The sequence below is a fragment of the Sphaeramia orbicularis genome, chromosome 15 (genome assembly GCF_902148855.1).
Source record: "Sphaeramia orbicularis chromosome 15, fSphaOr1.1, whole genome shotgun sequence".
Taxonomy (NCBI): domain Eukaryota; kingdom Metazoa; phylum Chordata; class Actinopteri; order Kurtiformes; family Apogonidae; genus Sphaeramia; species Sphaeramia orbicularis.
The window spans coordinates 27,847,807-27,873,449 of NC_043971.1; the positions used below are offsets into that span (position 1 = coordinate 27,847,807).

The window sequence follows — 25,643 nt, forward strand, 5'->3', positions numbered from 1 at the left end:
CAGTGAGGGCATGGGGAACACAGTGTGCGCGTTGTCATCTGCAGTCATCTCTTTAATCACGCGGTTACTCCACAGCCTCTGTATCGTAGCTGCTTTGTTTTTGGTGTGTGCACATTCGTCTGTTTGTCTGTCTGTATGGAGTCATGGAATACGCTGGTATTCCCTGGCGTCTTCCCTGGTGTCCCGTACGCATCCCTTCCCTGCATGGTAAAGTGTCTCCTGCCTCCCCCCAGGAAGCCCAGACAACCGTTGTACACAACCCAGCTGACGGCGCCAAGGTAAGCCGCTCCTTTTCCCACTGCTAGCCACCAGCCACTACTAACACCAGGAGGTAACGTGCAGGATTTTCTCTCAATACTACTATTAAGAAAATTTATACAAAAGAGACAATTATTTGATGGATAGATGGTTAAAGAGCTGTGGTTTGACAGAGATCCCTTTAAATTGAAGATTTTGGGGGCTCTAGCTGTTAATAGCACAAATTTTTGGATATAGAAAATAAATTCTATAGACTAAATAATTAACCCTGAAAGACCTAAACAACCACTGGAGACTAAATGCATGTACTGACCTAAAATGTTTGATAACTTCGGAACCACTTATCCTGCAAATACATTTAAGTAATTAAGGTAAAAAGCAGTTTATCAAGTTGTCATCAGCATCAGATTTGTCTTATTTGGACATTCAGAAACTCCATAGGCAACAATGAAATACAATCATGTTGTATTCACCAATAAAACCCATGTGTTTAGACAAATGGCAGTAGTTAATGATGTAATTTGCTGAAAAAGTCACTATTTCTCTACTCTGAACTTCTATGAACATCTGCATGATAAGTAAATTAAATATAGGAAAGTACCTTATTTTCACTCAAAAAAAAAGCAAAGAAAGCATAGGGTTATGTTATAATAAATGGTAATTCATTGTAAAATTAATTTATAAGTCACCACAAAAATTGTTTTAGGTATTTAAGGGATACCTAATTCATACAAGGAAATGGCTTATTTTATTGATTTATTTTCACCTGGAGCTTTCAGTTGTATCTCATAATCTTCAACAGCTGATCCCAAGTGTCATGAAAGTTCATTGTCATGTATTTTACAGATAATAAAAATGTTTTGTCAAATACTTCTGGTGATTTCACCAAGGGATGAGTTTTGACCTCCTCAAAACCTAAACTAGAAGCACTCGGAGAGCGCAGACCTCCGCCAAGGCTGATCAGTGGCCCCCCCTGTGGGCCCCCCCCATGCCAAGGAGGTTATGTTTTTGCCAGGGTTTGTTTGTTTGTTTGTTTGTTTGTTTGTCTGTCTGTTTGTCTGTCCGTTAGTGTGCAACATAACTCAAAAAGTTATGGACAGATTTTGATGAAATTTTCAGGGTTTGTTGGAAATGGGCCCCCCTGTGGGCCCCCCCACCCCCGATCACCACCAAAATTTAATTATTTCTTCCTTATCCCATGTCCAACAAACCCTGAAAATTTCATCAAAATCTGTCCATAACTTTTTGAGTTATGTTGCACACTAACGGACAGACAGACAGACAGACAAACAAACAAACCCTGGCAAAAACATAACCTCCTTGGCGGAGGTAATAATTGCTCATATTTTACCCAAAATCAATGTGCATCCTAGTTCCCTGTATGAAAAGAGAAAATCCTACACCTCTGTGTATAACAGCAGCACATTATTTTACTAAAACACAAACACACAACTGCAGCCCCTCTCTCAACACCACCTTAGTTTACGTGCTTGCAAAAGATTAGATGATTAGATGCTGTTTAACATCTCCTTCACTCTGGCACTTTTCTAGTCGGACACTAACATAGTTTCACTTCTTTAACTAACTTAACTTCACACTCACACACATTGTTTAGAAGACACAGATTGCTTTCCTACTTGTGGCTCTCTGTGCTTCCCTCGCTGCTGTCCTGGCTGGTTTGTGCTTCTGGGAGGGAGTCTTCCACCCTTCCATCTGTCTGTCAGGTCATCTTTATGTCCGTCCTGTCGGGGAACCGTCTCTAAATACTCCTATGTCCACCTCACTTACACATTTACTCCTGTTTTTTGTGTTTTTGTCTGTGTTTGTATGAACTCTCTTGGCAGGGCTCCACAGAGAGCTGTAACAACACAGAAGAGGAGGAGATGAAAGGTAGGAAAGGTACTTGTCAAACTTTCACCTACTCTGCATGCTTCTTAACATTCACTTGTTACTTTGAGCTGATTTTTGATTCTAAGTAATGCATGGATTCTGGGTAGAGGTTGCATTTAGCAGGAAGTTGGACATATAACTGTTCTAGTTTGGACAACAGAAGCCACTGTGATGACCATCTGTTATTCATAGATGATGTGAATGATGGTAGAGGTTGTGCTTTTACTGCGGCGTCCTACACAAACTAACAACAGCTCCAACGGAAGAAAAAAAGAACTTAATGAATGAAAAAATGAACATCTGGTGTAGGTTATATTCTGCTCTGTACGATAGATTGGAATTGATTTGTTTGTTTCTCCGTGAATTCAGGAAATGGTTCCTTTATTAAGTTTATACAACAATAACAAAAAAACAGCTCTTATGAAATTGTCAATCTGTAATACTTAAACTTTAGACTGAGAACTTTAAACTGAGAAATATTCGTTGAAAGTCATGACCTTATATGTGCAAATGTTGTGATATAACTAGTTATAGACGTAACAAATTTTAAGAGGGAATTAAAACAGGTTGTAGAAATCCACTTGATTTTTGTCACAATTAATATAAAGATAGCTTTGCAGCACCTGGAGGGTTCAAATTCAAACTTTATGAACTATTATGTTCCCCAAATACACAAATAAATGCACCAAAGACTAATAAAAGTGAGTTTAGCAAAATATGACCCCTTTAAGCATTTATCAGATTGATCAAAAATAAAAATGTGTATTGCTATATTAATATATAAAACATTTTTACAAATGCACACTTTTAGTTCTTTTTACACACCTATTAACAGTTATTTTTAAGAGGAAACTATAAGAAACGGAGCTAAAACTGGACATATAAACATTTTAGTTAAGTGAAACAAAATTAAACTGAGAAATAAAAGGTAAACTGATAGCTTAACTGTGCTGTATTCTTGCAAAACTATTGAACTGTTTATAGTTTTGATCTTTGTCCATTTTTTTCATGTATGAGCCTAATTGTATAAGTGGACATGAAATCCATCTCACAGGTTTTTAACTTTGCCAGTTTTACAGCAGTCGACCGCTCACCTGTGTTGTAGATCTGTCCACATCTGAGTCCCATCTGGGATGAGCTGTGTAGACAGTTGGTCTGTTTTTAAGAGAATACATTTTTTAGTGATCTGATTTGTTTATAGTTTTCATTATACATTAATGTTTCAGAGCCTTTTATAGTAAATCTCATTCCTAACAGTCATTTCTCAAAACCTGAAACTACTTTCCTTTGGTCATTAAACCATCACAATGAATTTAAATCTTTATGACTTTAACATAATGACATTTTTACAGTTATGTTTTTTTTTCTCCCGCTCATTATTATATTTATAGGATTAAGTATTTATTTATTATCATTTATAATTGGCCTGACTTGATGCCGTGGGCAGTGTATCATCTCTGTTTATCTTGTAAAGCATGATAATATGCCACAAAAATGAAATCTTATATGATTTGCTTACTTGCTAAAATCAAGCATTTTCACAAAATAAAAACCAAAACAGCAAATACTTGTTAACAACTAATTAGAGGTGAACTGAAACAGAATACAAAAAGTCAAGTTAAAAAAAAATAAACAAATGAAAAAGGCTCAATTAAACATATTGTTGCGACAGTGGAGTTTTAATTTCTTCAGAGTCACATCATCTGACAGTGTTGCATGAGACCTTGAGCGCTTCAACACATGTAGTGTCCAGACACACGACTCGTAAGCCTTTAATACGTCATCTTCAACCTGGAGCTGCTGAACCTTAAGGTGACCAAACTGGGACAGGAACCTGCAGCTTCCACCAAACTGTTAATCCAGTTACTTAATGCAGCTTTCTGATGCTTTAGCAGCACCTGATCTAAGTATGGATTGTCACTGACATCCAAGCCAGATCCTTCTAGTTTTGCGGTTGTGTGTCTGTGTATCTTGTTTACTCATAAACATCTAACTTCATCCGGTGCTTCAGCAAATAAAGAAATGAGGAACAGGATGGCGTTAAATCATCACAACGAACACTGACCAGGACAGTTAATTTTCCTGATTTCATGCGGTTTTAATGCGCAGATGTCAAAGGTGACTCACTTTGAGCATATGGATGCAGTTATTTGGGGAGTTTGATTGCACAGTAAAGTTTGCTGCTGCTCTCTGCCTTTGCCTTTATCTTCTTCTGTGTGTCGCGGGTTTCCACTGCACATTAGCTTGTTTACACCTCGTTATCATGTGTCTCATTTTAAAGGTGCCCTGTGGAGTTTCCTTGTAAACAAACAGAAGCTTTTGTTTACATTCAGTCTTCCTCAACACAAGGCCTAGTTTCTCATATGTATATTTTAATCCATTATAAGATGTTTGCCAAGTGGAGCTTTAAATATTTCAGACTGTTTTTCTTACTGGCTCATGGTCGTCTTAAGAGTCTTTATTTGGGCATTACAGCACTTCCTCATTGGTGGTGATCAGTTTCCACAGGATGCCTTTAAAATGAGCCTGAGTGCTGTGTTTGGTGATTTATCAGACCGCAGTGGAGAAAATCTATTTCATGCCCATTTTGATAATAGATGAATTGTTAGAATTGTTGTTATATATATTTTTGGACTCAGCCAATTGTGTAAATCATGGAACGACATTCTTTTAAACAGTGTTTCTGGATTATTTTTTACTAAATGGCCATGTAAGGAGTCTTGATAGTTGGCAGCCTGCAGCAGCGTTTCGTTAAGCTTCTGTGTTTGTGCATTTGTGTGCGTTGTGGTGTGTTGTGTGGCGGTGGGGGCAGCGGCTGTGTGTGAGGCTGTCAGTGCAGACAGTGCAGTGTTGAGTCAGTGCAGTGCCGCTGATGAACAGGTCCAGGCCTCGACCCCTCAAAGCCCACCAGCTCCCACTCGTAAGTCCACAGCAGTTTATGTGATCGCACTCTCAGCTCTCCCTTGTGTGTTTCTGCCTTTTTACACCCAATTATCATTTATCAACTGCGCCTGCTTGGAAATGGTAAATATCATAAACTAAAGCTGCATTTAGTCTTAAAAAAAGCTAAAACATGAATAAGACTGAATGATATTTCTACTCTGGGCTTTTCACTTTTTCTTCTTCCTCACGTTTGATACTTTTCTCCTCTGTCATCCTTTGCTGCCATCTAGTGGCTTTTAGTTCTGACTGCAGGATTTACAACAGGATATTTTTTACAGTGTAGTGGCTCTCCATATTTTGCAGTGTTGTAACGTATTTAATTATAATTTTGGTGTCCTTGATTTCCATTTCATTCTACTTTTACTCCACTACATCTCAAAGGGAAACTTTTTACTACTGACTACATTAGTCTCTCAACTTTAGTTACTTTTTAGACAAAGATTTTACAAAATGGGAAAATTTTGTCTTATTTCAACAGTGTAATCACTAATATATAAACAAAAATGAAAGGTTAGATGAAGAAGTCTTATGAATTAGAAGTTTATCAGAGCTTTTTTTTTCTACATGTTTCTCTCCTTAACCCATAAAGACCCAAATATACACGTGATCAAAGCATCTGCTGATCTAAAATGTTTAATAACCTTAAAGCCACTAATCCTATCAATCCATATAAATAATTGGTGTAAAATACAATTTATCACCTTTTCATGGTCATCAGATATGACCCATTTGGACGTTCAGAGGCCCAGTAGTGAACATGGAAACACCATCATCTTCTACAACATTGATTCACCAGTAAAACCCATGGAGTTTGATCAATGACAGCAGTTGTAGACACTTGTTTTATATTCAGCTAATGATATTTTTTTACTGAAAAAGTCACTTTTTCTCAAGTTTTCTCTGTTTTTGGTATGATAACCCTCAAATGTAATCTCATCATAATGATTAAAGTAGATGAGCAGTAAAATAAATATAGGAAAATATCTGATTTTCTTTATGGGTGAATTACATCACTAGTCCTCTGATTTATCTTGTGGCCCTGTATGTAAAACTTCCCTATTAATAATCTAATGAGGATTTTTTTTTTTTTTTTTTTTACATTGATGTATATGTACGTTTTGTCACTGACAAAGTGTGCAGCATTTTCCTTAAAAATGCTATTAAGATTTATTCAGTAATAATCCTTCTCATCACATCTGAGCGTTTGTCAGTGTTTGATGGTGTATTTATCTGCAGACATCCTGGCCTCTACTAAAAGCTTCTATTTTCCTTTAATTTTGCTGTGTTCGGACCTTTTGGTAGTAAGTGATCCAACATCAGGGGGCATTTATGGGTGGAACAACATAAAAACAAAGAAAAAACTCTCTTCTCCATCTGCTTTGGAAGGTCTAGGTGGGATTTTAAAATACAACTACTGTGAAAGAATCAAGAAATGCTTAGTTTTTCTCTTTCATTTCATTTTTTTTCCCCTCATCTATTACCACAGCTCTCAACTCATTGTTTGCTGAGTGGTGAACAGTTCTGCAAAAAATGTCACATACTTTGCCTTTAACTAAATGTTATGGAAATATTTTTTCAACCAATGATTTTTTTAGGATACACAACAACACTGACTTCAAAAACATGTTTGTTTTTTTTTGGCAAAATTAGTGACATTTTCACTGTAACTACAGTATATCTACACATAATGTAGTAAAAGTAGCTTTATTAAATGTAAGTACTTCATTGAATTGACTTTACCTGTGTGCAGCTGGTCCTGTGCAGGAGGCGGCTACTTCTAGTCCCGCTGTCCCTGTAGCTCAGACCAGTCCAGTTCACACCAGTCCAGGTCAGACCAGTCCAGTTCAGAGCTGCTGTCCTGATCCACAGCCGCCTCAGCGTAGGTGTCTGCGACGTTGTGCTGAGCTTCAGTACAGTTGTGTTCATACCAGCTCATATCTTATTTATTTTGGGTGTCACCTGCTGACAAAATGGTTTGACTTTATGAACACAGCGTTACAGAAGATTTTAAGGCAGGCTTTAGTCGGCAGCATAAAGCCTGGTGTGTTCATGCTTCCTTTTGTGACTGATTTCAGAGCAATGCATGCAGTTTTAGTAAAGCAGATTTCTTGCCTTTAATGCCTCAGTAGTCTTCATTTCTGGTGGGTACTGTAGCTGAATTCTTATCTGTGCGTTAGTGTGTCTGCAGTGAACACTTCTTGCGTGGACTTGACTGAGGTTGTGTGTGAGTTTCACTTGGAGACATTTGAGGTTTCTGTGGCATGTGGAGTTGGACACTTGCTGTGCATTAAATGAAGACGGTGTGGTGTGTTCACGCTGAGATGATCCAGATGAACCAGTTTTAGACCTGGGTCAGGAGGAGCAGTGGGTTTTGCATGTTCAGCCCCTTGCTTCAAGTGTATTTTACTCTATTTAACTTTTCTTCATCTCCCATCTCTCTTTTCTGTGTTTCAGCTCGTAAGCAGGAGATTATAAAGATGACCGAGCAGCTGATCGAAGCCATCAACAACGGAGATTTTGAGGCGTACACGTATGTTTTCACATCCCTAATGCTGTGTTTTATGCTCAGTTTTACACATTACAGTGTCCTAATAATTGAATCAAACACTGTAGCATAAAAAAGCTGCCAACCCTTTTCCTGTTTTTCAATAACAGGAGAATCTGTGACCCTGGCCTGACCTCTTTTGAGCCTGAAGCTCTAGGAAACCTGGTGGAGGGCATGGATTTCCACAAGTTCTACTTTGAAAACTGTGAGTCATTCCCTGCTTTTTAGAGTTGTGACAAAGGCTTGCATGAATTTTTTGACACAAACACAGTAGAAAGTCTTAGATAAGGTCAACCAAAAATGTAAATGGCTTATAGAAATCTTCTAATCAAACAAGTCACCTGATGATACCAAGGATGTGCAAAAAAAAAAAAAAGAAAAAGATTTACAGGGTGTTTCAAATGATGTAACATGCATGATTTAGATTTATACATCCCAGGAAATTCTGATCTTTCAGTTTCTTCTGTACTGGGGGTCAAAATGTGAACCCCTTTTGCAATTGGGCACAAGCCCTGCTACACCTACTTCTATTTCTGCTTTCACTTAAATATTGTGTTCTGATACTTTTTGGTCTGTGTGCCTACTCGTACTGAATGAATCTGCACTAGAGTCATTTTGACCTCGTCCTTTATTTGTTTTGATTATCATTTATTGTGTACAACTAGATATTATATTTATTCACCTATAATGTATGAAAGTTGTTTAGTGTGCCTTTATTTATAGTTTTGAAAATGTCTATGCTGCCTCTTTGGCTTGGATTTCTCCTGGTTAAGTGAAGGGATAAAACAAAAACCCTAGTTGCTGCTGGACAGTGGCTATGTAAGGTTCAATAACAACAGGATATTTTCAGTCCTTGTCTAATGAAATGGGAATGTTCCAGTTGAATTGTCTTCTTTTGCTTGTCTGATAAACATTGCTTGTAGCTCTTTATCAGGAAATGTCAAATACTGTAAATAACATATCAAAATTTGTCTCATTCTGTGACTGAAACATCCTATTTATTTTATAGGAAACACCTGAGATGCAAACCTTCTTAACTAAACATATTGTTCTGTTTCTCATCCTTCTGTTTTTTTAAATGCCCTGTATACTTCCTCTTCCTTTTCCTCCTCCTCTTTCTCCTCCCTTAAGTAGTGTTTTTATATAAAACCAACAGGGATGGTAAAGATGACAATTTTACTCCCATCTTTTCTGGATAATAAAATAGATGACAGACTCCTCCAGTGAAAGTAAATTTAACCCCTCTGTGCCCCTGCAGTGCTGAGTAAAAACAGTAAGCCCGTCCACACCACCATCCTCAACCCGCATGTCCATCTGATCGGTGAGGACGCCGCCTGCATCGCCTACATCCGCCTGACGCAGTACATGGACACCCAGGGCCGGCCTCGCTCTTGCCAATCAGAGGAGACGCGTGTGTGGCATCGCCGAGATGCCAAATGGCTCAACGTGCACTTCCACTGCTCAGGAGCACCCGCGGCACCGCTGCAGTGAACGGAGAACACAGGCCCAGGTACATAAAACAGCACCGGGCTGAAGGGAGCAGGAAACAATGCGAGGTTGCTGTTATGGGTCACAGTAAAAGCTCTCATCTCAGGACATCAGAGGGCATTTACTGTCAAATAATCCACGGCTTGTATCCTTGAGCCGTTAGTTTTACTGTCACACCACGCCTCAAGTTCAACTGCATCTGTCAGATAGTCGCAGTGAGAAGTGAGTACGGAAAGAATAGAATAGAATAGAACAACCACAGCTGAAACAAAATGCTACAAATCAATAATAAAAAGATAACATTGAATTTTATCTCAGGAGGACTTACATTTATGGTCTTTAGTTGAATCAGTAGGGCACAAAAATTGGGATTTTTTTGGATCAGAAAAAATTCAATTGCAAATAAAAAGCCACATATTGTCCTGTATTCACATCGGCAGCTGCATGATTGGATGTGTGACATGTCTTGACCATCTTATGAACAACCAAACCAGTTCTGGAAAACAATATAAACCATTTGATATTTTCATTGGGAATGACTATAAAGCTGTAGTGAAATTTTTTACAGCACAAAATGACCTAAGAATATGCTCCATATTGTATTTTCAGTCTGATTAGGGTTTTACATCAGGGTTCCTGCGGAGTCTTAAAAAGTCTTGAAAGTCTTGAATTTACACATCTGCACTTGATACCTTAAAAAAGTCTCTAAAATGTATTAAATATGATATGATAGGTCTTAAGTTCTGTTGCCATAAACTTGTTTGCTGTATTGTGTTTAAATGTTCAAGCTGCAAAGACAGTAACGTTAGTCGACTCAGTTCCACCCGTTCCAACCCGACAATTTATCATGAAGTTAGGAACCAGTTATCGCTAACTTTACTACCCCCAGTGAGAAATGACTCAGACTGGTGGGAATCAAGATGTTGGAATTAATAAATACATTTTCCTAAATTCTAGGAGTCACCAATTTTTGCCAGTAAGCCTGTGAAATTCGCATTAAATTATATTCTAAGTACTCTGAAAAAGGTCTCAAAAAGTCTTAAATTGAACTTGTACAAACCTGTAGGAACCCTGTACATATATTTCATTGTCACACTAACTGCTGCCTTCTTGTTTTCTCAGCTTTGCCTGAACTCTAAAGCTGTTTGGAGCATTTATTCTCCGTGGTCGGATCGGTGCCTGGATCCTGGCTGGGATGAGGCTGCTTGGAAAGTTGTACAAACACAAAACGGGGGTAAATATACATTACAATAAAAAAAAAAATGGGGGGAAACATGAAAACAAATTAAAAAAAAAACCAGTATATTTCAAACGCTTGATTGAATGATCGACCACACCGACCAACACCAAACCAGTCCAACCCTAGCTAGATGACATCGGGGCTGAGGATGAGGATGATGATGATGATGATGAAGTCGGCCCGTGGCTTCCTGCAGATGGTGCATGCTTCTGATGGTGACACAGGGGTGATGCTGTCCTGGTCCTTTTCTCCCACGGCCTTTATGTCCCTGTCTTTGTTTCGTCTCAGCTCTTCTGGAATAGTATTAAACACGTAAAAACAAAAAAAATCACAAGAAAAATAGAGGTTTTAAAGGAGTTACACCTCACACATACACTGTAGTGAGCAGGACTGGGGCACTGACTGAAATATCGAAAACAAAATGTGAGTTTTTTTAAGTTCTGTTTGGTTTTCGCAGAACATACGTCACTGTAATGTTTAGTTTTACGGTGATCAGGCGGGGTTTATGGGAGGAGGTGATGGAGGAGCGACTCGACACTTCAACACAAATGATTTAACAGGGATTTTAGGAGTAATATGTTATGGAAGGGACCTTTTTTTTTTACTTCATTTTTTTTGTATGTGTTCTCAAAAGGATAATTTTTTTTAACAGAGCAGGCTTTTATTTAATGTTTCTAAATATTTATAGAGGATAAAAAGGGGAAGCAGAATCTACGAGTAGGGTTTATGTGTGTGGAGCATGTGAGTGTGGGTGTGGAGGCTTTTATTTCCCACTTTTAGGTCCCTTAATGTAAATACAAACACATGCACATATATGCATGCACATACGTACTGATGAAAACACTCAGGCCTCCATCTGTCTGCCCTGCAGTGTTGTAAATCAAACACTACGAGCTCCGATGTTTCCTGTTTACAACAGATTTTTACTTTTTCTGTTGTTTTGGTCATGTGTTTGTGTATTTTCGATAGGAAGCATGTTTTCTTTCAATCTAATGGCCTGTACTGTTTTTGCACAGACACTTAAGACTCGATGCTGTTGTGTTCGCTCTTCTGGAGGAGGAGGAAGACGAGGAGGAGGAGGGGGGGTGAACTTTTCTGCAACTTCAGGTCATGCTCACCACAATCCCTCCCCTCTTCCTCCTCCTCATCCTCCTATTTCATCATTGTCCCTAAACTCTGCCTCAATAATCTCACATCTGCAGCCCCATTCCTGTCGTAGTAGCACCTCGCCGCGTCCTGATGATGATGATGATGATGATGATGATGTCACCTGTAATGCCTGTCTCTTGTTCTGATTGTGTTCTTAAAACCTGTTTATTGTCAGTCTTGGCTTGCTGTACTTCTGTGTGAAGTCCTGGCACTATAAAAAGCATGTTGAAAAGTGAATGCAGCCGAAGAGAGGGGGGAGAGACTGACCGCCAGCCGGCCAGGGATGGGACAAATAAAAGTAAATAAATAAATAAATAAAAAAACACAAGGCATGATGGGAGCTTGACGGCTTTGGGACCTTTTTGCTGATGGCAATCAAATAGATCTGGTCCCCTTTTTCACAGTTCTGTTGTATATGTTGTAGCTATTAGTGTTTGATGTTAAATTTTTATGATTAATATTAGCCAGACATAAAAAATAAAGTAGAATACTCTACTCTACACACACACACACACACACACATACACACAAAATGTTAAAATCAACACTCACTGCGCTCCTGCGACGACTTCTAATATAATTCACCCCCTCATAAGCACATGTGATCAAACATTCTCCCTTTAAAGAGGACAAAAACATATCTGTGTCAGTGGTTAAACTTTGCAACACTGTTTTTTCACTGTGTCGTACAAACTTTTGTGTGTGTGATGTCGTACCAGTGGGGGATGAGGCTTTGCTGTCTGTCTGTCTCTGTGCTGCTCTGCTCCATTGTAAAACTCATGCACTACGTAAGGCTGTTTTTGGTGGTCACCCCGAAAAAACAACAAAAAAGAAAAAAACAATGCTGATAATGTGGAACGTCACATATCACGACTGTGGAAGTTCACCGACACGGTTTAGCAGTTACAAAAAAAAAAAAAAAGTGAAATCATGTTGTGAATCATACGTGAGGCCTGTCCTACTGTTTCAACCGCCTGTGCTTTCGAGTGCTGTGACATATCCGACACGCCATGAAAACTGTGTCCCCACACTTTTTGCACCACAATGACGACGATGAAACTATGTGATGTTTTTTATGGCTCTAAGTAGTATCTTCTTCTTCTTCTCTTTGTGCTGCGGGCGTCAGCCCAGCTGTCTGTTGATGCCAACCGTTGGACAATATGCTTTTCTTTCATTGCGTGTGTGTCCACAGAGTCATGGGAATGTTTGAGAGAGAGCACTGAAGTTTAATTTCACTATAGAGGCCGATGAAGAGAACTGGGAAACAGATTTTTTGCCAAAGTATTTGGACATATGAGACAAGGGAATAAATATTTTAATTATCCATGGTAAAGCTTTATATATTTTTCCACGTTAGATTCTTGGGCTCAGCATCAGCAGATAAAGAAATGCAGTCTTTTATGAACTCTTATTGGCTACAGTAGCACCAACCTGATCTGATTTCTGCTATGCTAAGTCCAAAATTCTGCAGTTAATGTGATTATGTTGTGTTTTTAGGCAGTTGGTGCAGTGGACACTCCTCTGTTTAATTTAAAATATGTGGGAAAATCATTGCACTTCCAAAACTTTTCATTTACTTGACTTTTTCTTGTCTTAATAGTTCAAAATGTGTCAGTTTATCCTCATTGTCTATTTGCACTTCATCATATATATCTATTGTGACATTACAGGGTATTTAGGCGCAAGTGTCGCTGTTGTATATAGGATACGTGACCAAATATAACCATAACTTTACAGTCATGCTGTTAGTGTCACCACTGCACCAACCTGCTGTTCTTTGTATGTACAGCAGACTGAACTACACAACTCAAATACTTTGGCAAATATGTAATTTATGTTTAGATTATGACAGAAAAAAAAAAGATTATTGAAAAGTTTAACAACAGTATGTCAGTAAAGGATAAATAAAAACCACAAACTTTAACAGCAACATTATATATGCAGTTTTACAAATGGAAATGGAAATATGCATGTCTACTTTCTGGTAATTTTTCACTGTTTACTTGATGAAAAATGGAATCTATGTTACTTGCATCCTCAAGGTTATGAAACGACTCTGTCTGAGATATCAAAATCAAGCGATGCATCTCACATTAAAATGCATAAAAGATTAGCAAAAGCCTTAGCTTGTACGTACCCCTTTGTAAGTCAATTTATTGCATTGTAACCTTCCACCAAGGGGCTACATATGTCTATACTCTGAGTTTCAATTGGATGCTGGATTTTTGCATGACCATACAGTTAATAAAAGTCATATATTTAAAACTATAAAGTGTTTGTTTGGATGGTTGTTCTTCATAGCTTTGTTATTACTGAAAATGAGAATATTTAATAAAAAAACATTTTAATATTGCTGTGTGTTTTTTTTTTCTCTCTGTGGAGGTGTTGTTGAAGTTATGTTGCTTTTAGCACCAAACAGCAAAAAAATAAAAAAGAATTTGCATCCATTTTACATGTACTTGGACTTTAACCTGCAGATACATAACCCTAATGTGAGAATACCTTGACAATTTCAATTCCAAGTATTCCAACTGTTTATCAATTTCACTGCAGTTTTCACAGTCACCACTGGAGGGTGCAAAAGACAACTAAATCAGAAAATCAGCCAAGACTAACATCAGTGTGGTCCTAATACTCTTAAGAAAAAAAAAATTAAAAAATCAGATGTTTAATAAAGTTTGAAATGCATCTGTAATTCACTAATATTGGAGCATGAAAGTAATTAATTCATCATCTAAGGCACAGGTGTCAAACATACAGCCTGAGGGCCAAAATTGGCCCGCTAAAGGTTCCAATCCGGCCCGCCGGATGAATTTGCAAAGTGCAAGTTAGGGTATCAAATTCAAAAATAATATCATAATAACCTGTAAATAATGACAACACCATTTTTTTCTCTTTGATTTAGCATAAAAAACATTAAATTATGAAAATGTTTATATTAACAAACTATCCTTTAACAATAAAATGTGAATAATCTGAACAAATATGAGCAACCTGAAATGTCTAAAGAAAATTAAGTGCAATTTTAACAATATTCTGCCTGTTACTAAATGTTTTGTGTCTTTGTAGATCAGATCTGTAATGCATGCATATGAATGATAAGTTGAAGCACAATATTGAAGAAATTGTACTTATATTTCTTAACAAATTTCATTTTTTTCAGGTTATTCACATCCTTTTTGTTTGGATAGTTTGCAAACGTAAATATTGGCATAATCAAATGTCATTTTTTGCACTAAAACAATTTGGAGTTGTCATTATATATTGGCTATAATGCCATTATTTTACTGGTCCAACCCACTTTGGATTAAATCGGGCTGAATGTGGCCCCGGAAGAAAATGAGTTTGACACCCCTGATCTAAGGGAAGCTCAACAGGCACTTTTTAATACCTTTATTAAATAATAATGGTACACAGTAAATTTGCCAGTGTAAAAAATGCAGAGTCAAAGTATTTTAATTCTTTCAGTTATTCCAACAATGGACAGAGTAAAATTTAACAAGATAACTTCCAGTGTTGGTGAAAATAACTGGAGTTAACAGAGGTTTTACACTGTCAGTGTAATATATTAAATGTTAAAGTAAATTGACTCTCTCAAAGTTAATTCAACACCAATAAGAGAAAGACACTTTTCAGTGTTCATAAATAATGACTCTGATAAGCCCCGCCCACCAACCTCCGCGCTCAAACTGAGTGAGAAGTTGGACTCTGGCATCACCATCTTCCTCGCATCAAAAAACTGCGGTAAGTTTTTCTAAATAAACTATTGCCTTTGTTATTCCACCCACACAGAATTTGTGTGCAAGAATAAAATTATGTCATCGTTGTCAATGTTGGGTACGTGTTTTCAAATACCGAATTTCAAATGGATAAGGTGATATTGGGTTGGCAGCTAGCTTAAATGTAACGGCTACATAGAGATAAGTAAGGCTGACCACGTAACCCAAACTTGACAAAAACGGCACAAAGTAATGTTAATGTCAGCAAGGACAGGGTGTTGTGGAGTGTTATGTGTCATTTATTTCAGTAAAACAGCTGCTACTGCCCGTGTCCGTAGTCAGCTAAAGTAGCTAACACTAGTGACTTGGTATCTTTGGTGGCTAAGGCGGCAGTGCTGTGGGGAGATAAACGTTCATGCTGCTGTGAAGACTTGAGTCAATGTGGCCTTAAATTAATCGGTTACCGGTGTCGGTCGGTGCAATGAGGGCTCTGGGTGTGTCTCTTGCCGCGCACCGTGGCCGCTAAAACATTGTCGCTGCCACTAAAATTCACACACTATACCAGGGGTATTCAAATCCAGTCCTCGAGGGCCGGTATCCTGCATGTTTTAGATATTTCCCTCTTCCATCACACTTGGAAGCCATTACATCGCTATCAAACTTCTGCAGAGCTTGATGATGAGCTGATCATTAATTGAACCAGGTGTGATGGAAGAGGGAAATATCTAAAACATGCAGGATACCGGCCCTCGAGGACTGGATTTGAATACCCCTGCACTATACTGTTCCCTAGTTTCACCATATTTACAGTACTTACAGTACTGTGCTGAGATCTGGGGTAACAACTACAAGACCTCACTACAGCCACTAACTATTATTCAAAAAAGAGCAATTCGGATCATTCATAATGTTGGCTACCAGGAACACACAAACTCATTATTCTTACAGTCAAAATTACTCAAGTTCACAGACATTGTGGACTATCAAACAGCTCAAATAATGTACAAAGCTAAAAATAATCTTTTACCAACAAATATAAAGAAATTATTCAGTATTCATGAGGGGGGTTATGATTTAAGGGAGAAAATTAACTTTAAAATTCCCTTAATACAATGTCCAAGCATGAAAGAATTTAAAAAGAAGTACAAAGACACAATTTTTCAGAAGTACAGGGATGAGGGAGGGCTTGGGGATCACTGGGTGTGATAAAGATGTACAAGTATGTGCTAAGTGTGTGTAAATGTATGTATAGGTGTGTATGTGTGTGTGTATATATGTAGGTGTATGTGTGTGTATAGATCTTTGTATGAATATGTATTTACATATATGTGTTATTGTATTATGTGTTTATGTAAATCATATTATATTTGTTCATAATAGTATAAAGCCAGATTGAATGTTTTGCATTAAAACGTGCAATGTCCTTTCAGTATGAATTACTACTAACAGCAATATTTCTCTCTCAAAGTCTCTTAAATTAAATAAATATACTTGTTATGCATGGACGACTGTTTGAATGTCCATACATTTAGGTGTTTACGTACACATTGAATATAGCTGCTCAGCTGCCTAATATAAAACATAATATTTTTCCAGTCAGTCCCAATTAAACAGCTTTTGGTGTTTCATTTTTCTGTTGCAGATTGAGCAAGACTTCATCCTGCAGTTTGGAGAAGGTGTCGCTGCAAGATTTATGGAAAGGTTAGTCCCAACTGCAGTAGCTCCAGATGGAAAATGATTTTGAGGGTTTATGAGGAGGTATTCCAATTGGCTGTTGTGTTTTCATTCTGTGTCACATCTTCACTTACCTTACAGTGGGAAATTCTGGGATTTTGCATGGCCAAAAAGGTTCCTGGATATTTGTGACACTCAGTTTTTATTATTCTTATAAATTAACATTGATCTTCCAGGGATTCCCCCAGAAATCTTGCTAAGCCTGGTGGTAGGGCCACTAGGGAAGCCCTCTGGTGACCCACTGTGTTTTTGTTAAAAAAAAAAAAAAAGTTAAAAGTTGGCAGGAAATATGAAATTATGACTATGTGTTATTGTAAGACATTTATTAGCAATACTCACACCAACTATAGAGTCTATAGTCTATAATGCACTGGGGGAAACACTGATCTTCTTTGTCACAGTATCTATGGGTGTTTTAATTTCTTGATCATAAATAATTTTCTCTATCTAGATGGCCAACGACATTCAAGCAGAAGATCATTCAGCAGTGTAAGGCTCTCCCTTCTTCAAGCGACCTTGAAGAGCTTATCCATTGTGCTGAAGCTAGGGCTGTGCAATTAATCGAAATTCAATTACGATTTCGATTATTACACGCAACAATTACAAAAATTATGTAATCGAGAAAAAACGATTATTAATTTTGAGTTGTTTTAATTCACGCGCACGCAAGCTACCATGAGCTGCTCTGCCCCGCCCCCCTCTAAGCTACTGCTGCCAGCTAGCCGGCAGGTCCACCCCAAGAGGAAAGTTGTACCTAGCGGTCTGGAAAAATGGCAGGAGAATCACAGCAGAAGTGCTTGGTAAACAAAAAAGGCAAGTCAAATTCAATTGTATGGAATCACTTTGGGTTTGATGAAGAAGACGAAGAGCAAAAACACATCGCATGCAAAAAGTGTTTCATAGTTGTGTCCGCACCGACCGGTTACACAACAAACCTTTGTAACCATCTAAAGTTTAACCACCGCCACCTTTATCATAATCTTATGAAAAACTAAAACACATAAAAACAACTCCGTCTACAACTTTGTCCGCAATGCCATCTTCAGTTTCTGAATCCCTTTACGCTGTAACTCCCGTATTAACCTAACCTAACCTGTATAACCCTGACGTGCGTATTCTAGATGGCTGATGTATACAGAAGGCCTTAACTGAAACCTTACGGCACGCCACTGAATTTACTGTTTCATACTACATTGAGCATACTTGAATTTATAATTTGCACTTTACGTGAGGTTTTTTTTTTTTTTTTTTAATTGCTACTGTTCTATTGCAAGTCTATAGCAGTTTAATAACAGTGCACTATTTATTTACAAAAGGAAACATACTTGAATTTACAGTACACTTATTTGCATTGAAAGATTTTTTTGTTTCGTACAAAAGTGAACATACTTTGTTTTAGTGGTTAAAAGCTTTATTTATGTTTAAAGAGTATATTTTACATTGTTTTGCAAGAAAAAAATCCCCGTTCTAACATTAATATTCCGTGTACACATACCGCCACAGACCTGGCCTTGTTAGCTGGCTCAACTTAGCGGTCAACCTTGCAAGCTGCGAAAAATCCATTTGCTTTGTTACTGCACAGACCAACATAAGCAGAGTTAAGCTAACATTAGCATTAGCCTGTTCTGAAATCATGCATCAAATTAACTGTTACACGACCAAATGCAAAATGAAAGTTAAAAAAAATACTTATCGCCTGTTGTTTCTAATGCAGCGGTAAATTCCATTGTTTAAATAAATAACGTACTTACCAAAATATCGATGGATAGCTGCAGGTGCCGTCCCGCCAGGTCCACAGAGGTCAAACCGTCGCTTCCTTGCGCGCTACTGCGCATGTGCAGAGAGGAAAGGTACTCGCACTTGGGCACATGATGAAGTTTTAAATGCCATGATTGAGTTTACAACATAAACTTACATATGACTGACTTCTTACACTGTTGTTTAAATGCAATGAAACCTTATTGAGTTAATGATCAAAAATTGTAATTGTTATGTAGTTTCACCATAAAACAATGATCTAATCTGAACAACATCCAAGTTTCATTTTTCTGAGTGTGTTAGTGGTGTGTCCACACACTCTTATGTCTCCTGTGGGATGTTGGTCCACTCTTCCTGGACCAAAGCCTCCAGCTGGGTCCGGTTGGATGGTCTCCACGAATCAGGACTTAGTAAACCTAGGGTGTGAATAATTGTGAACATCATGTTTTTTGGAAATCCATTAGTAAAATACTCCTGAAATAAAGTATTTCTTCAAGTATCATTTGTTGTTATTCCCTCACTTGTGTACCACATATAAGTCACAAATTTAAGGAAACCCATTCATCAAAAAAACAAAATAGAAAAGTACTCGGACAGCACAGACCTCCACCAAGGCAGATGGCTCCCCCCGATCACCAAAATCATTGGTTCCTTGTGCAAACATACGGCCTGTGGGCCAAAGTCATTCTACCACCAGGTCTAATGTAGCCCAGGGGATGGATTTGAAAAGTGAAAAAATGACACTAAGGACATTGACAGTCATAAAGCTAAATGTTCTGTTTTTCAGTTTCAGATGCCCGTTACTAAATGTTTTGTGCCTTTGTAAATCTGCTGTGATCTTTAACCCTTTCATGCATGAATCATGAGAGCCTTAATCAAGATTTTGTTCCTGAGTGTTTTTTATTCCTCTTTAGGTATGAAAAAAAAAAAACATGTAATTGAACATTTCTTTTATGAACCTATTTTTCATGAAGTTGCAAAAATGTCCACTCAGTTGGACACCATGTGTTTAATTTTTGAAACAAAGACACATGTATATACTGGCATACTGTGTGAAAACTATGAACAATTTTTTTTAAAAAATGCTGTTAATCTGATGTTTTCTGATGTCACATTTTAACATACTCTAATACTAGTTATTAATCGCCTTATGGAGACAATACACAAAACTTCTTGTTTTATAAAAACCTGTTAAACAGTCTAATAATGATAACAAGCAATTAATTTACACTAAAACATGTTAGTGCAGATAAGGTTTATCAAGAACAGTAAAGTTACAGTGATGGTCTGAATGTCAGTGTATGGGCTGATCCACTGTGTTGGCTGATATGGAACTAAAACAATAAAATTCATGAATATACAAAAGAACTGCTTTGAATAGCTGTCCACTGTAGTGACCACTATGCATGAAAGGGTTAAGTTGGGATGCACATGTACTAAAATAAGTTTGATTCCCCTGCTCCACACTGGTAGTCAACACCACATATAATCAATAACCAATACTGCATAATGTGTGTCACTGGTGTTTGGGGTAAAAGTAAACCACACAAGATCCCATTTTAGTCTTGATGAATTTTAATTACATCAAATGGATTTATGTAAAAGTGGAAAAGGAGGAAAACACTGGGTCTCATCACAGCAACAGAAACCTGCCCATGATCTGAAAACAGCGGGCATGTTGCAGGTCACCTATAATCCAGTTCATCTGACAGAGTAAGGCTGTGCTTTCACTACGACAGAGAAGGATGAAGAGCGAGGAATGTGATGAATATGATGCAGGGTAACTGTTTGTTCGTGGCTGTAATACAGGTGACCTGGAACGCCCCCCCCTCCCAGAAAGTTTCTGGTCCCCCCCAATCCAAAAAACCCCACAAAATATCACACACCGACCAATCACAGCAATCATGGCTTCCAGTTCCGAGTCGTTTTGGCATTCTGGCAGGTCAGAGTTCCCGAAGACAACGTCCTCCTCTTTGATTGGAAGAAGGAAAGAGCGCTGATTGATTGCTCCATGCAGGTTGTGATTGTTCAGTTGGATAAACTGGAGATGTTGGCGCTGACATGCTATGAAAATGTACAAGCCTAACTGAATGTCTGAGGTCAGTCTATGGCTTTGTGTTTGTGCTGCTGCCCCGATCCTGCTTTCTTTCTTTTTTTAAATGATCACCGTCATGAGGCAGAAGGTCCAAGCTGAGGATCCAAAAAATGTTGTCTTAAAAGTGTGGTTTAAGTTTGCCCCTTTTTTTGGCTGTTGTGTGAACATTGGCACTGTACCCACAATCCGCAGACACTAGTGCACATGGAGCAGTCTGTCACATCTGCCACAGTAGGTCTTCTAGAAAAACAAAGCGGCACCACAACATTTCCAAAAGAATTTTTTTTTTGTCATTTCCTTGATTCAAGGAAGAAAAAACTAAACAGAGAAGGAAGTCACTTTTCTCTACTGGAGTGTTCTAGACTTAAAAACAAAACAAACAGGGGGTGTACAATCTTTTCTCACTGTAGACAAGTCTCTACAAAGCTTCAGACACACAGATCCAAGGCCACCTTTTCTCTGAGTCCCAGGTAAGCAAGAAAGAGTGGAAAGAGTAAAGAAAAGAGACAGATTACAAAATGTACTCAAGTCAAGAAAGAGAACACACGGAGAGCATAAGTCAGAAATGTTGGTATTCAGGGTGTCTGCAGGTTTCACACATATTTAATGCTCATGTTGGACCACATTTAAGACTGATCATCTTTTTCTTACTCAGATATTGTAGGTCAAATTAAAGGTCAGTAGCAAATATGTGATTTAAGAAGGAATGTGCTAGTAGAGTTTGGTTGATGTACAGTTTGCTCACAGGTGATGGGAAACACAGTAAAAAGACAGTTTTAGCATTAAGGTCTTTAACATCACACTGAAGATATAATAAAATGTCATAAATTCAGTGATTAAGACCAAGTCTGAGACTATTTAATGACTTCTAAGGCTTAATATTTATACAGAGGATGTACCAGGATCATCACCTTTCTGCACACAAGTCGATATCTAACCAAGGACAGTGGCTGATGATTGAATATATGCTCATGAGTTCAGTCATTTGTTTTTATAATGAACATTTCCATGCTTCCCTAGGGGAATAAACTTGCTGATCATGGAGATATTCATAAAAATTCAGAATAAATTCCAAGGTTATTTTATCAAAACAGAAAAAACTGAAGAAAAATGTATCATTAACTGAACAGAAAACCAAACATCTAAACCCACTGTCATTTGTCAAACTCCATGGGTTTTACTGGTGAATGAATATTGCAGAAGATGACGGTGTTTTCATTTTCACTCTGGAGCCTCTGAACGTCCAAATGGGTCATATCTGATTATGATGAAAAGCTGAAAAAATACTATTAGTAGCATTAGTGGTTCTAAAATTATTAAACATTTTAGATCAGTAGATGCTTTTGGTTGCTGGTGACCGTTTAGGTGTTTTAGGGTAAACACATATCTGTACTGGCCAAGAATTTCACACTCAGTGCATCTGTACTGTACAAAAAGACCCTGCAGACACCCTGTTATTTAGGAGGAAGAAGCAGCCTGGAACTACATGCTGTCAAAGGGGCGAGAGGAGGAAAGGATTTCAGCGCAACACTGAAGCCATGCAGTGACAACAAGCAGCACAAAAAAGCAAAGGGACCATGTGTTTTTTTTTTTTTTATTTCTCCCACTGGGGGAGCGATGAGCAGTCACCTTTAGTAGCGCTGTTTAGTGTGGGGGTTACACTGTAGGACTCCACGTGGATATTTAGGGGCACAAACGGGCAGAAGGCTTCACCAATCAGAGCAATGTGGTAAAACGACCCATATGCCATGCGGCCCGGCCCCATCAGGCTTTGCGGTCAGGCATTTGGCACCACGGGGATGGCGGGCGACAGACAGGGCGGTGTGAGGTGGGCTTTGGGGTGAAGCAGGGGAAGCAAGTGCACGGCACGATGGATGACATCTGTTATACCATGTCTGAGGTTCCCATGGAGACAAACCAAACCCCCTCCCACCCCCATCCGACCTACTCCTCTTGCCGAGCAGCACACACTCACCACACGCTCACAGCATGGTAGCGGACAGACGAGGGGAGGGGGCGGGGCTTAGCAGCTTTGCTGCGGCTCCCCGCTCCTGCTTTTAGACTTTCTGCCCTCCACATCTGTAGGACAAAGGCAACGTTCATGTTACATCTGCAGATATTTAACAAGGAAGAATAGAACTGCATATACTGTACGATGATACAAAAAATATAAAACAGCAACTACACAAGCAGAAATAAATAACCATAATACTAGCATTGGCACATGAAGCAGTGCTTGTCTTGATTATAAATTAACGCTTACAACATTCTGTACAAGAACCATCTAAAATATAGAATCAGTTATTATCAATGTAACAAAAGATGTGGAGCTGTGGGAAATAAAAAGGTCCCAAAACCAAGTGAAATGATGTTTGCTTCATTCCCAAAACAATCTGACCTTTCTCTGTTCAACTTCCTGTAGTGAATCACTCTAGGGGCAAGTAATGCAGCACAAAACGTGATCACAAAGTTTATTGTGATAGGTGTTTATTCCTGGAAAACTTGGCGCCTGAAGGAACACTTTTCATTAGAATATTAGCATTTTCATTAAAGTCAAAGTGGCTGCATATTTTGCAGAATGGTGGAGGAGTCAGAGTTTGAGGTGCAGTCAATGTGTCAAACTCTGTACTACAGTAGCCATTCCAAATATTTTCCTGCCAAATAACCTCTACGTAGTTATTTACTTATAGAATTTACAGATGTTGTGTTTATTTTTTCTGTTAAAATGCCCTTGGTTCATCATGATTAAACATTTTATCGTGATGCTAGCATTAGCTTCATCATCCAGCCCTACCTCACCATTTTACTCTCTCCACAGTCTGCCCCCAACTCTACTGGAATCTCTGTTCGTATCCTGCAACTTTCACCATCCACGTGCGTATACCCAACTGAAGTTTAACCATCACTCAGATCATTTGAGAAATAAAGCATCATCATTCTGTCATCAGCCCAAGGAGTCAGTACAATACACCATTAAAAAAAAATACAGGCAAAGGGTCAACATGTACAAAAACCAAAAATAAAAGAACAATAAACACCATCAATTTAAAAAAGACAAATGAAAACCATTTTGATCACACCAATCAAAATGAGAGTTTCAGGCCATGCAGTTTAGTGTAAATGCAAAAAACAAAACAAAACCAAAAAACAGCCGAACTGAGTGGAGAGCAGTGCCATGTAGAGACGGTGCAACCCAAACACCAAAATAAACAGGAAGTGATAAATTCATCTATTATCTGATACTGACAAATGAGTGTTAATGGTTTTGCTGTGTAACACTGCTGCCCCACCCTCTGTAAAATTCTTGCCAAAAAACTGAATCTCTATCTAAATCTTGCTAAACCATTTAAATATGAAGCTGAACTTCCCCTTAAATTGAAACTAGTGACCCTCAATGCTTTGCTTTCTTTCAGGCTCTACTTGCCCTTTTATTTAATGACTGTTAAAGCTTCAATTTATGCAGCGTAGTGACTATGATTCAGTGTAATTCAATGAAACCTCTGATAAACTCAACACATTTCTAACAGTGAACCCCTTTCCTTCCATGCTTTAGCAGATAATAGTCTGTTAAATGAAGAAAATACTGAATGGAGAAGAACATCATTAACCAGAGTCCCACCACAGAGGACAGGACAGAACACAGGGGAGGTGACAGCAAACAAAAAAAAAACCTTGATTCATTAATCAGCACCATGGCAAACAGAACCAGAACCAAACACCAAACAGACAGGTAGTGCTCAGATAAACACATGCAGAGCAGAGTCGTCGTGTCCTCGGGGGCGAGTCGGTCACACACAGCCGTACTCGTACCACAGGGACTGGTTGTCCTCTTGGCTGAGTGACGGCTCAGAATTATTCACACGGCTCGGCTCCACTCCTTCATTAAACCCTTTCAGACTACTCGGGCCATTCGACTGGCTGTGTGGGTTCTGGTTTTGTGACACATTGTGGTTCGAAGTGGGAGTGGGGTGTGTTTTAACGGGAGGCCCGCTGATGTTGCTGACTAGGCTGGGGTTCAGAGACAGGAAGGGGTGGTTTTTGCCCGTGGACTCACTAAAGATGGAGTCCATAAACACAGACTCTACAGTGAAGGACGGGCCGAGGAAAGACTCAAGGGTTGAAAGGTCAGGCTCTTCCAGGCTATGGCAGGGTAAGCTGAGGGACTTGGGTAATGGGGATGTGGCAGTGAGGGGGGCCTTTAGGTTGGTGCTGGTGGGGTGGTACTCACTGGGTGTGGGCTGGGAGCGCAGCCCGGTTTTGGTGGAGGCAGCGGGAGGAGAGGCATCGACAGACACTGGTTGGCGGTTGTCCTTGGAGAGTAGGTCGTGGATGCTTGTGCGTCTTGTGGTTCCCTCTGCGGTGGAGATGACGCTGCTGGCTCTGGGCAACGTGGAGGAGGTCGAGTCCAGGCGCTCGGACACCGACATGGCTTTGCTCTGCGTGGACAGACTGGAACGAGCCGGGACGGATCCTCTGACACGAGTGCTCTCTGCTTTCCGCAGGGTGGGGCGTCCGGGCTGTCCTGCGGATCTGGGTGGACGGTCGGAGCTGACCGGTGCTGCTCTCCCACTGGAGGAGCGGAGGATGCCACGGCCCTTCGAGGATGTGCGCTCCTTCTGGGCATGCTCAGAGGAAGTGGAGAGGCGGGGAGAGTCTACAGTGAGGTTCTCCTGACTGCCAGACTGCAAAGGTACACACAAAACATAGATTACATTTATGTCCCATCATTTTTACATTGCAATTGATTATTTTATCCTTAAGGCAATTCGTGCGCAAGACTTTATGTGCATATAATTCACTTACCACTGTGTTTTACCGTTTTGT

The 25,643-nt window shown here is 39.0% G+C and overlaps 2 protein-coding genes across 26 annotated transcripts in view; one reads left to right on the plus strand and one right to left on the minus strand.

Annotated features, from left to right (window-relative positions):
- Positions 1 to 13,073, plus strand: part of camk2g2 (calcium/calmodulin-dependent protein kinase (CaM kinase) II gamma 2) — a 72,324-nt gene extending 59,251 nt beyond the window's left edge. For 6 of the 19 annotated variants that reach the window (XM_030155223.1, XM_030155217.1, XM_030155226.1 and 3 more), the window contains 5 exons: positions 2,103 to 2,157; positions 7,546 to 7,621; positions 7,747 to 7,841; positions 8,895 to 9,146; positions 10,247 to 13,073. In XM_030155223.1, coding sequence (XP_030011083.1) covers positions 2,103 to 2,157; positions 7,546 to 7,621; positions 7,747 to 7,841; positions 8,895 to 9,127 — 459 coding nt within the window. In that variant the 3' untranslated portion in view covers positions 9,128 to 9,146; positions 10,247 to 13,073. Of the gene's footprint in view, positions 1 to 233; positions 279 to 2,102; positions 2,158 to 7,545; positions 7,622 to 7,746; positions 7,842 to 8,894; positions 9,147 to 10,246 lie in introns of all 19 variants that reach the window. The other 13 variants (XM_030155224.1, XM_030155218.1, XM_030155227.1 and 10 more) reach the window with 3 other exon arrangements.
- A 7,779-nt stretch (positions 13,074 to 20,852) lies between these two features.
- The window catches only part of ccdc88ab (coiled-coil domain containing 88Ab), a 67,871-nt gene continuing 63,080 nt past the window's right edge, over positions 20,853 to 25,643 (minus strand). For 3 of the 7 annotated variants that reach the window (XM_030155342.1, XM_030155341.1, XM_030155339.1), the window contains 3 exons: positions 25,048 to 25,501; positions 22,795 to 22,898; positions 20,853 to 21,278 (listed from right to left, as the gene is read on the minus strand). In XM_030155342.1, the coding sequence (XP_030011202.1) occupies positions 22,843 to 22,898; positions 25,048 to 25,501 (510 nt within the window). In that variant the 3' untranslated portion in view covers positions 20,853 to 21,278; positions 22,795 to 22,842. Of the gene's footprint in view, positions 21,279 to 22,794; positions 22,899 to 24,386; positions 25,502 to 25,643 lie in introns of those variants that run through there. The other 4 variants (XM_030155338.1, XM_030155336.1, XM_030155337.1 and 1 more) reach the window with 2 other exon arrangements.